The sequence below is a fragment of the Vipera berus genome (genome assembly GCF_964194415.1).
Source record: "Vipera berus genome assembly, chromosome: 14".
Taxonomy (NCBI): Eukaryota; Metazoa; Chordata; class Lepidosauria; order Squamata; family Viperidae; genus Vipera; species Vipera berus.
In genome coordinates, this window is record NC_138217.1 from 12,196,542 (window position 1) to 12,207,467 (window position 10,926).

The 10,926-nt window shown below is 55.0% G+C and overlaps 1 protein-coding gene across 5 annotated transcripts in view; it reads left to right on the plus strand.

Annotated features, from left to right (window-relative positions):
- The first annotated feature begins 499 nt into the window (after window positions 1–499).
- The window catches only part of SMTN (smoothelin), a 35,217-nt gene continuing 24,790 nt past the window's right edge, over window positions 500–10,926 (plus strand). For all 5 annotated transcript variants that reach the window (XM_081339273.1, XM_081339276.1, XM_081339275.1 and 2 more), the window contains exons 1-6: window positions 500–559; window positions 1,899–2,055; window positions 8,633–8,781; window positions 9,691–9,790; window positions 10,168–10,246; window positions 10,419–10,522. In XM_081339273.1, the coding sequence (XP_081195399.1) occupies window positions 2,005–2,055; window positions 8,633–8,781; window positions 9,691–9,790; window positions 10,168–10,246; window positions 10,419–10,522 (483 nt within the window). In that variant the 5' untranslated portion in view covers window positions 500–559; window positions 1,899–2,004. The remainder of the gene's footprint in view (window positions 560–1,898; window positions 2,056–8,632; window positions 8,782–9,690; window positions 9,791–10,167; window positions 10,247–10,418; window positions 10,523–10,926) is intronic.

Here is a 10,926-nt window from a genome sequence, read left to right on the forward strand (position 1 = left end):
AGAACAGAAGCGGTAAGTAAAGAGAAGAAGAAGAAAAAGAAAGAAAAAGCACAGAAAGGAAGAATAAAAAAAGAAATAGAAGCATCAGACTTCCTTTGCAGCAAATTGTAATTGTAGACAATTACAACACTATCTCTTAGGCCAGGGGTCTTCAAACCTGGCCCTTTTATGACTTGTGGACTTCAACTCCCAGAATTCCTCAGCCAGCAAAGCTGGCTGAGGAATTCTGGGAGTTGAAGTCCACAAGTCATAAAAGGGCCAAGTTTGAAGACCCCTGTCTTAGGCTATGATTCCCAAAGAAAGCCCCAGCCGCTACCAGGAACTACAATTCCCAACCTGCCAAACGCGCCCAGCTTCAAGGAGGCGGGCCGGCTGTTAGAAACCGACCAATAACGGGGCGGGAAGGGGCGCGGCCGGGACGGTTGGGCGGAGGCGCGTCCTGCCATTGGCTAGTTCGAGAGAAGGGGGCGGAGCCCCGGCAAAGGCTGGGTCCGGGCGGCGCGGCTGGCTCAGAGCGGCGTCGGGATCGCGGGTGGATGGCTCTGCGCGGCCGGGGGAGGTAGGTGGAAGCCGACCCGGAGCGCGATCGGAAGCTCCCTTTTGATCCGGATTAAGGGGGTTCGGCAGAGGGGCGCCCGATTGGGGTCGGCGGGGGGGGGAGGAGCTGGCGGCGTGGCAGCGGGGTGGGTGATCTGGGCGCGGGGAAGGTTGCCTGCTCTAGGATCCAGTCTAGGATCCCTTGCTAGAAGGGCGGAGGTTTGCTTGCACGGGTTTAGAGGCTCGTGTGAATGCAGCCGACGTTTTCCCGAAGCGGCTCTGGCACTGCCCTTCCCAGCTGGGCGAGGCGAGGCCGGCTCGGCTCTCCGCCGGCAGTTGGACGTGAACGCGGACAGGTGACTCGCGTGGCGGGTGGGCGAAAGGCTCGGCTGAACGGGGCTTGGGTGTCGGCCCTTGGCCAGGATTAAGCGTTTCCTGCGGGGTGGCATCCAATCATGAAGCTTCGGAGGGGGCATCTGCCCTGGCATAGTCGTGGGGTGGTGGTGGTGGTGGTGGGGAAACACCCCGCATGAAATGAACCCTAGTTTATTTTGCAGGGCCACTTTAATAGACTTGATCAACTCCAAACCCTAACCCTTATGGACTGGAGTGACAAAACACACTGGGCGAGAAGAAACCGCGATGCCTTGTGTGAACGGGGCCGGTCCCTGGTCTGCTTTCCTTTCAGGACATGACAGAAATCGCGGGAACTGGGGGTAAAAAGTTTTGGCCGGTATAAGCAATGGCCCTCAGGCCCCCCCCCTTCCCTTCCTCCACTTGATGGTTGCCTTGTGTGTCCCCCTCCCTGCCCCACATAGGCTACCAGGTAGGCAGGGGAAGATCGGAGGGAGCTGGATCCGTCTCATTTCTCTAATCCGACTCCGGCACCCTTCATCCTCCAGAGTCTTTGGGCATTCATCACCTGGTGCGTTTGCTGGAGAGGAATGCCAGGGACTTCCGTGGGCGCCCGGATTGCTGTCGGGCAACCAAGTCACCGTGGGGCTCTGGCCTGGATGACCAACGGCTTGCTGGGATGTCCCAACGGCTGGAAACCCAGCCTGGCATCCTTAGGGCATCCCAGCAAGCCGTTTACCGTCCCAGCACCGATGGTTTTCCAGCTTTGCGTTTATCATCTGCTGGCTTGATCGCCAGCCGCCTGGAAAGCGGAGGAGCCAGGCGGGGAGGGCAAAACTTTCTGGGGGGTCAGATTTTTCTTCGAAGTGGAAGCGGGTGGGTGCGGGGTGGAGACCCTCCTGTGTTGGCACTCCTGAGGTTAGCTTTTCCCCTCCTTTGCCTCTGAGAGAACCGGTTGACTTTTTTTGGTTGCTCTGCCTGCCCCGCCGGGCCTTGTTCTCTTCCAGAACTCCATCCATTCTGATCCTGAACTAGCCATTGGCGGGACTTCCCTTCCTTTCTCTGCCTGGCCGGCTTCTTTGGAGAGAAGGCCCGAGGGTGGAATCTGGCGGCATGTCCGAAGAGGCGCTCCTGAGCATGGACGAAGGGACGCTGCGGAAACTGGTGAGTTCCTTTCCCCTGATGTTGTTGCCCTGCTCTGGAGAAGTGACGGGTTTGCGGCTTTGGGATCGTGAGCAAAAGAGAAGGATCCCTTTCGCCTTTTGCCTAGCGACGTTTGTGGGTGGGTGGAGGCCTAGATGTTGTGGCCACTTTGCTCACTTCTTTTTCATCTCGGCTCATCGGTTCCTCCCACCCCTTGGGACCGACTTTGAATTTGTCCTGGGCTGCCAGTTCTATGGTTCTGGATAAAAAAAAATTGGTGGGTTCACACTGTGTATTAAGCACAGGGGTTCGGCAGCCTGATTCGTTGAACAGCCTGCTGAGGCTAAGTTTACAGTCGGCTAAGTGGGACTTTTGAGTGACAGTGACGCTTTGGGGGAAAAAAATAAATAAATCAGTAGCCGTGGAGCTTAAGGGGATACATGAACCCATTATCCTTCGAGATGGGTACTTGGGATGAGTTTACAGAAGCTGCTTAATCAAATTCTGCAAATTTGCCTGTTGCAAATGTTTACACGTTACAGGCCTAGTTCTTATGCAGTACGTACCAATCCAAAGGCAAGCAAACCGTATCTTATATGTGACTGTCACTGGATTACTGGATTGCCTGCTTTCTGGCTTCTTGCACTAGATTGAATCTTAAGGTAACCAAACCAGCTGGATTCATAAAATGGGCTAAGCCACAAATAGCTAATCCAGATTACAGCCAGCCTGGGCTTACTGAAAGCGGCTTCTGGTCTTGAATAGTCCTGGCTGTCAGAAACCCAGGGGATGAATGCAGAGGTCAATCTTTGGGCACCCCTGGGAGACTGTCAAAGCCCCTTCCCCCATTGGCCTCCTTGAACTGCACTCTTTTCAGATCCAGTCTTGATTTCACAAATTTTCTTTTACAGACACCTTTGTTTATATTTTGAGTGTAGTCCTGGTGTGACTTCTCTCTTGAGTTCGTGTGAGTTGCTGCGTGCCACCAGTGCGTCTGCGGTTCCACAGTTGGACGCAGACTTTGCAACTTCTTCTCGCAAGGTTTTGAAATCCTTCTTTACGTAAGGCAGAGATGTCCAAATCCGTTGCTGTGGCAAATAAGCGAAGTCTGTTGTGTTTGGTGGCTTTCAGCAGATCAGCTCCTTATCACTCGTCAGTGGAAAGGACTCACCTCATTGCTCCTTTACTCAGCCCGCTAGCAAGAAAATAAAAATATCCACCCCAGGCTTGTCTGGCGTCTTAGCTTTCCTGCCATTCGAGCAGAGTTCGGGCAAAGTGGCTAAGCTTTTAGTTTGCCTTAGCACGTTGTGTAAACTTTGCCGTCGCGGCTTAAAACCTGTGGCCTAGAACAGACTTTTCTCCAACCTTGGACGCCCTTCGGTTGTGTGGTTTCCACTTCCCAGAGTTCTCAGCTCTGGCCCTAATAGTTGTGAAACGAAGGAGGAGAGATCTGTATGTGTGAAGGAGGGTGCCTTGACAGGACAGGAGACAGGAGCTCAGCCACTGTGACTTATCCAGTTGACACGTGACGTTCTTCCCTGATTACAGAGGAGGCTTCCTGTTAACACTGATATTAATATTTATATCTCACTTATACGTAAGGGCGTAGCTCTATACGTATGTTCTATATAGTATGTTTTAAGTGTGTGTTATGTACGTGTGCACTTGGAGAAGGAAGCAACTACATTTCATTTTTAATGGGTGCCACTGTGCTCACAGGGGGGGAAAAATGACAATAAAGGTTATCTAGTCTAATCTAAGGAGAAACTTCCTGACAGTTAGAACAATTAACAAGTGGAACAACCTGCCTCCAACACTGGAAGTTTTTAAGAAGAGACTGGACAGCCATTTGGTCTGGACCCCCTGAGCAGGGGGTTGGACTAGATGACCTCCAAGGTCCCTTCCAACTACTTCTTCTTCTTCTTCTTCTTCTTCTTCTTCTTCTTCTTCTTCTTCTTCTTCTTCTTCTTCTTCTTCTTCTTCTTCTTCTTATTATTATTATTATTATTATTATTATTATTATTATTATTATTATTATTATTCTATTCCTATTGCCGCACCTCATTGCAGGCTGAATCCTGCTCGCTTTAGCTCCTATGAAATGCTAAAGGAGCAGCTTTGAAATCAAAGCCAGGGTCTTCTAAAGCAAACTCCCTGCTCATACCATTTCAGACAAGTGTCCGGTCTCTTCTTAAAAACTTCCAGGTGATGGATGGAGCACCTACAGCTTCCGAAAGCAAGCCGCTCCACTAGGTTGCTTCTCTCCTTGATTAGTTTCCATCCGCTGCTTCTTGTCCTGCCTTCAGGCGTTTGGGAACATAAGTTGACCCCCGCGTCTTTGTGGCAGCCCCTCAGATATTGGAATATTGCTATCATGTCACCCCTAGTCCTTTTCTCTAGACTATTCATACCCAGTTCCTGCAACCATTCTTCATATGTTTTAGTCTCCGGGCCTTTTAATCATCTTAGTTGTTCTTCTCTGCACTTTTTTTTCCAAAAGCAGCTTGAAGATGGGTGGACTTCAACTCCCAGAATTCCCCAACCATCAGCACGAGAGTTGAAGTCCACCCTTCGTCAAGCTGCAGAGGTTGAGAAACATTGACCTAAATTCAAACTGAGGTCAACGCGCCCGGCCTGTGGCATCCTGTGCTGTCTGGGGCGCCCTTTTTTTCAAGCCGTCTTCCTTGCCACAAGGGTTTGGCCCGGCCAACGAGAAACTATCCTGTTCTCTCCAGCTTTCTCTGCATGCCATAACGGCTCCTTGGTGGGCCAGGCTGGGACTTGGGGACCCTGGCCTGTCGCCCCTGCACTGCCACTCTGCCTTTTGCTATTCGGAGGCGGTTCGTAGAATTCCTCGGCCAGCGTTTGCTGGAAAGTTGGCAGCTGAAACCTGGCACATCTAAGGCGCTCTAAATGGAGAAGCTGCTATTAACGGTTATGGTTGAAGTTGAATTTCCACCCCCCCCATCCCAAGTCTTCCCCCATGGGGAGGGCACGCTGCTGAAGTCATCCCGTGTGAAACTGCAGGAGAGACGAAAGAATGCAGGGTGTGGCGCACGCTCGGAGGTGGTGGAGGCTCAACGGAGAGCAGACGCTGGTAAACCTGGCCAGGCTGTTTCCTCTGGAGCGGCAAGGAGGTGGCTGGGCTTCTTACAGGAGGCTTCTCGACTTGGCACTTCTTGGGGATTCCCGCTGCCAACTAAACTGGGCCCAAACTTTTAGGGCGGAGGTTAGCCGGGTGCTGCTGTCCGGCAGGTCTTCGTCTTGCAACAGAGAGAGGCAATAAAGGAGACTTATTTGTAGCTCAGGGTTGAAACGAGGGGTCCTTGGCGCTCTCCGAGCTGGATTGTTTTCTTGCAGACGTTTCGTGACCCAGACTAGGTAACGTCGTCAGTGCTAGAAGGGAGTGGGGTTTGCAGACGGGAGGAAGAGGAGGACTGCGGGGTCCTTGGCGCTCTCCGAGCTGGCTCGTTTTTCTTGCAGACGTTTCGTGACCCAAAGGAGGTAACGCCCTCAGTGCTAAGAGATGATGTTACCTAGTTTGGCCTTGATGCTGTTACCTCCTTTGGGTCGTGAAACATCTGCCAGCTCACAGAGCGCCAAGGGCTCCTCGCAGAGAGCCAGCGTTGCATTTCTGATTTTGCTGCATTGTGGGGGGCGAAACTCATTGAACAAACGTCTTGCTCAGCCACAAAAAATTGGGGGCTCAATGGTGGTCGTACGTCGAGGGCCACCTGGACTGGATAGGTGTAGCGCAGGGGCCTTCCAACTTGGCCCTTTGATGACTTGTGGACTTCAGCTCCCAGAATTCCTCGTGCCTGGCTGAGGAATTCTGGGAGTTGAAGTCCACAAGTCGTCAAAGGGCCAAGTTGGAAGACCTTCCTGGTGTACTTTGACAGAGGGAGCCTCCATTTCACCTCCCTCCTCCAGTATAAAAGTTCTGCTTCTTTGGGAGCCGGGCAGAGTGAGTTTGCCTTCTGCTCTCTCTTGGGCTCACCTGGCCTCAGAGCAGCCGGAGGGAAGGCAGCGCTGCCTGCCGCACACAAGGGGCCCTTTGTGCTCCGTGGCACGGATTCCTCGCTCTTTGTGCTTTGGGGAGGAGTGCCAAAATAGGTTTCCAGCGGCCCAGCCCTGCCTGGGAGGGGACCGGCGCTGTTCAGACCTGAAGCCGCTGGCACCCTCCCTTGCCAGCTGGAAGGCTATCAAGGGGGTCCTGCTCAGAATATTGCGGGCTGTGTGTGTGTCTTGTTCTTGCGCTGGCTGGGGGAATTACAGCTCCCATGGACCCCAGCCAGCAACTGGGCCACGAGAGGCAAGTAGGAGAGGAGCTACAGTCCCCCAGACGGGGGTCACATTACAGCGTTCGTCTGCTAGTTCAGTTTTTTCCCCCCTCTCACCCACCCCCCCAAACCGTGGCAACTTTAAGAAGCGTGGACTTCAACTCCCAGAATTCCCCAGCCAGCTGTGGGAAAAAAAAAAGCGTGTGTCTGTGGGTGCCGACAGCAAGTTTTCTTCCTGTCTCTGGAACTGGAATGAGTTCCTCCCTTTTCCGCGGCTGCCGCTGCGAGGGAATTAGACCATATAAGGAGAAACTCTCCGTCCTTTTAGCTTCTTTTACTGCTTCTCTTCCTCCCCTCCCCTCCAGCTGGCTTTCCCTCCTTCCTTTCCCCCTTTCCTTGTTTGCATATCCTTTTCCCTTTGGGCACCCCCTCCCCAAAGACCCCCACCACCACCCCGTTGGTTTATCTGGCAGTTTCACATATATTTTTTTCCCCAGTGCCATTGTAACTTTCAGTGCCATTGTAACGAAGTGTTGTAAATTGAGGACTATCTGCACATAGGAAACGAAAGGGGCTCCTGTAGCCCCTTTGTGACTTCCCGAAACAAAGGGCACTTGATCCCCTCTTGCGACGTCCTGCGAGCAAAGTCAGTGGGGAAGCCGGATTCGCTTAACAGCCGGGTGACTGACTTCACAACCGCAGCGATTTTGCGTAACAGGTGTGGCCAGAAAAGTTGTAAAATGGGGGGGCGAAACCCACTTCACAAATTCCTCACTGTGCAACAGAGAGTTGGGGCTCAAACTGCTGTCGTACGCCGAGGACTCCCTGTTTTTTGCCGCAGAGACTTCTCCAGCGACTGGGTCCGTGCAAGGTGCTAGTCCCTCTGAAAATTAAGGTGTCATTTTGCTTTGCCCGCTTACCGTGTTCGGTTGGTTGGTTCGCAAGATGAGCTGCCTTGCAAACCACTTGATGGCTTAGCCTGGGGTGGGGGTGGGGGTGTTCTCTGATGAGAGGCTAATAAGACAACAAGGGGGGGGGTTCTTCCTGATCCCACAGCACAGCTGTTCAACAAAGGAACCCGCCCGCCAGATGTTTGCCAAGTTCTTCCTGGTTGAGACCAATGGAAGCAGGCCACATAAAGAACGGTTGCAGGACTTGGGTCTGGCTTGTCTGGACTCTGCCACCTAGAGTTTTAGCTCAGCACATCTGGAAAGCGTCAACATTTATCATTATAGAATCAACACATTCCTGCTGCCTCATAAAGCCTCCGAAGGCTTTCGCAACTACAAATTGTGCGTTTCCAGCCCCGTCCGTATCCGTCACCCTGCGATAACTAGCCCGGGCAAAGGGAAGGAGAGCTGTCAGCGGCTTCCTTCAGGCTGGCTGAGCAAATTCCTGTCCACTTCCCGTACAGTTCGGAGCCCCGAGGCGCCCCGAGATCTCGGCCAAGCATGATGGGGCCGATGCTTCTGCCTTGCCAGTGGCGCCCTCTGCAGAAGGAGGGCTGCTGAAAGGGCAGTTGCTCACCTCTTCCTCCCCCTCCTCGTGGGCAGACTTGCACACGTGCAAATGCACACAGTTGCACGCAGGCACATACGCACCTTGCTTTCTGCCTCCCCCGAGCTCTGGATTTCAAAAAGTAGGAGTCTCATCTGCCCGTGTCTCGTTGCCTCTGGGAAGGCCAGGTTAGCTGCTTGCAATTCCTCGGGGAATTTCTCTCTGGCTAGAGACAAGCTCCCCGAGGATGGGGGGGGGGGCGCCTCCAGCTGGAGTCCAAAAGCTCGGAAGGCAAAAACCTTCAGTCCCAGATTGGATCCTGCAAAGATCCGCTGCGATCCGTAAGCCGTGGCTTAGCGGGAGCTGGGAACCCAGGCAGCGGACAGCGATGCGAACATTAGTGGCCCTGAGTTGAAGGCAGCTGATCACAGTTTCTCTGGACCATTCTGGACTGTTCAACCTGGTCCCAGAAGCAAAGCAGGAGAGTTTCAGGTCGTGAGCGCCAGGCATCTGCCCTCTCTTGCAAGGCGCAAACGTAGCCGGCACCCGGCTGAGGTGGAGGAGACTTTTGGGCCCAGGCCAAGCCGGGGGACGGGTGTGTGTGTGTGTGAACCCCTCGGCTGTGGGGTGAGCACAAGGGCTCAGCCGGAGGGACAGTAGCACTTTGTGCAAACCTCACACTGCACCCATTGTGTGCCTGGCGCCGGGGGTGGCCAAAGAGAGGCTGGAGCGTGCCTGTCCTGGGTGGGGTCGGCCTCCGCAATGCCCTTGACCCGTCCCCAAATGACCCTCCTCTTGCTCTCTTTCCCTCCCCCCCCCAGCTGGAGGCCACTCTGGACTTGACGGAGCGCAGGCAGATCCGCTCGGCCATCCGGGAGCTGCGCCGGCAGGAGTTGGAGCGGGATGAGGAGGCGCTGGCATCCAAGCGCTTCCGGACGGAGCGACAGGAGAACAAGGAGAACCGGCTGAGGTGAGTTGGGGCGGGGGTGGGGTGGGGGGGCTGCTTCCCTCTGCACCCCCCACTTCTCTCGGATTGCAACCTCCCTGGGCCAACCTCCCCAAGCGTTTTGTTTGTTTGTGAAGTGACTGACGGCCACACCTGAGCCCAAGATTTATGTTGCTAAGTGAGGCAGCGGTTAAGCGAGCTTCGCCCCATTTTACCACCTTCCTTGCCACCGTTGTTAAGCGAGTCGCTGTAGCTGTTCAGCGAGTCACACCTTGGTCAAGTGACTCTGGCTTCCCCCTTTGACTTTGCTTGTCGGACGGTCGCAAAAGGGGGGGGGTGTCACGTGACATAGACAGACAGCCCTCGGGGGACGCTGCAACCGTGGTCAATACGAACCAGTTGCCAAGCGGCCAAATTTTGATCACCTGACCGCGGGGATGCCGCCACGGCCGTAAGTGTGAAAAGCGGTCCTAAGTCGCCCTTTTCCGTGATGTAGCTTTGAAGAGCCACTAAACGAAGCGTCGTAAGTCAAGGACTACCTGGGTGTGCCACCCATCTCACACACACACACACACACACCCCGAGGGGCTGGTTTGCCTCCCCTGCCCACAAGAGCCGGGTCAGTTGCAGCTGATCCAAACAAGCCCAGCCCCCCCTCCGCCCCTCCCCACATCTTGGTGCCCCACGCTGGTTCCAACACCGCCCCCTCCCCAAACACCTGTTTTTCCAGCAGAGGGGAAAGCCTGGGCCCCCTTCTCGGTGCCCTCCCCTCGCCTTGTGCCAGCTGATGGCCCTGGATCCTTGTCCCCGACCGCAGCAGCTCTCTCTCTCTCTCTCTCTGTCTTCCCTGGGGGAGGCAGCCGCTGCCAGGCAAGGCGAAGAGTCCGGGGCGTCTGTCCGGGTGACGCTCCTCTCTGGCTTGTCTCCTCTCAGGTCCCGGCAGCGAGAGGAGGAGCAGCGGCAGCAGAAGTCTCTGGACGCCCTTTCGAGAAAGCTGGAGACCATCCAGGATGTGGAGGAGCTGACCGGCTTGGTAGGTCCTTGCTGAAGGGGGCTGACCCCTACGGGGAGGCTCTTCTTGATTCCGGAGGAGCCCCGGCGGGCACTTCCACATTCCGGTGGGGGCTCAGGGGGGCACACGGATGGAGCTGCGTCCGTACGCTTGCCGGCTGCTCGTGCGGAACCATTCCCTCCCCGCTCTCGCCGGTCCGCACAGCCAGAAACGTTGGGGAACTCTGCTGTGAAGCGTTCCAAAGCGGTATATAAGTCTAAGTGCTACTGCTGTTTTCCACCAAGATCGTGCTCGGACCTCTGCTCTGGCCTACGGATCCAGGCCTCTCATCAGCGTATGGGCCGCAAAGCGGGGGAACGAACCGTTTGCCCCTTTGCTGAGTTTGCTTCTCTCCTCAGCTGCGAGGAACCAGTGAGTACGAGGAACGCAAACTCATCCGGGCTGCTATCCGCAAGCTGCGCGCGGAAGAAATTGAAGGTAAGAGGCCCAGCTGGGTTTGCCCCCAGAGCTTAGGGTGGGGGCGGACTCTTCCAGGACGGGTGAGGAGTGTCAAGTCTTGGAGAGGGATCGCTGGATCACCACGGTCTCTAAGCAAGGTTCTCCAAATGGTCCCGGCCTGCTTGAAACGGCTCCTATTCCCTCTCTCAAGCTGCAACGCTGGCGGGGAAAGAGTTTCATAACCGGAAGGCCGCCGACACGGCTCGGGCATCCAAGGAGCAAGATGAACACGCTGCAGGGGATAGAAACACGCAGGTAAACGGGTGCTGTGGCAAAGGCTTATCCCAGGAGGAGAAGGCAAGGAGGGTCCCCCTCAATTAGGGGGCATCGGATTTTCCCCGAGGCCTGAGACATTTTCATCTGGGCGGTAAATCCTCCTTGCTGGCCCTCTCCGGTCGCTTTTGGGGCGGTAGCGCTGCCCCAAACTGGATGCAGTATTCCAGGTGTGGTCTTTATAAGGGTTTGTAAAGTGGTACGAATACTCCCCTGTGGAGTCTCTCAGGGATTCTGCTGCCAGCCTGGCATCTGTCCAAGGCAGGGCTGCCTGCCTGCCTACTCTGGTCCCTCGGTCCCTGGAGGGCCCCCTGTTGGAGAAGAGTCATGTCTTTGGTACTTGCTCTTCCCCATTTTCTCCACCAGAGGGTAGCCTTCTCCTAGTT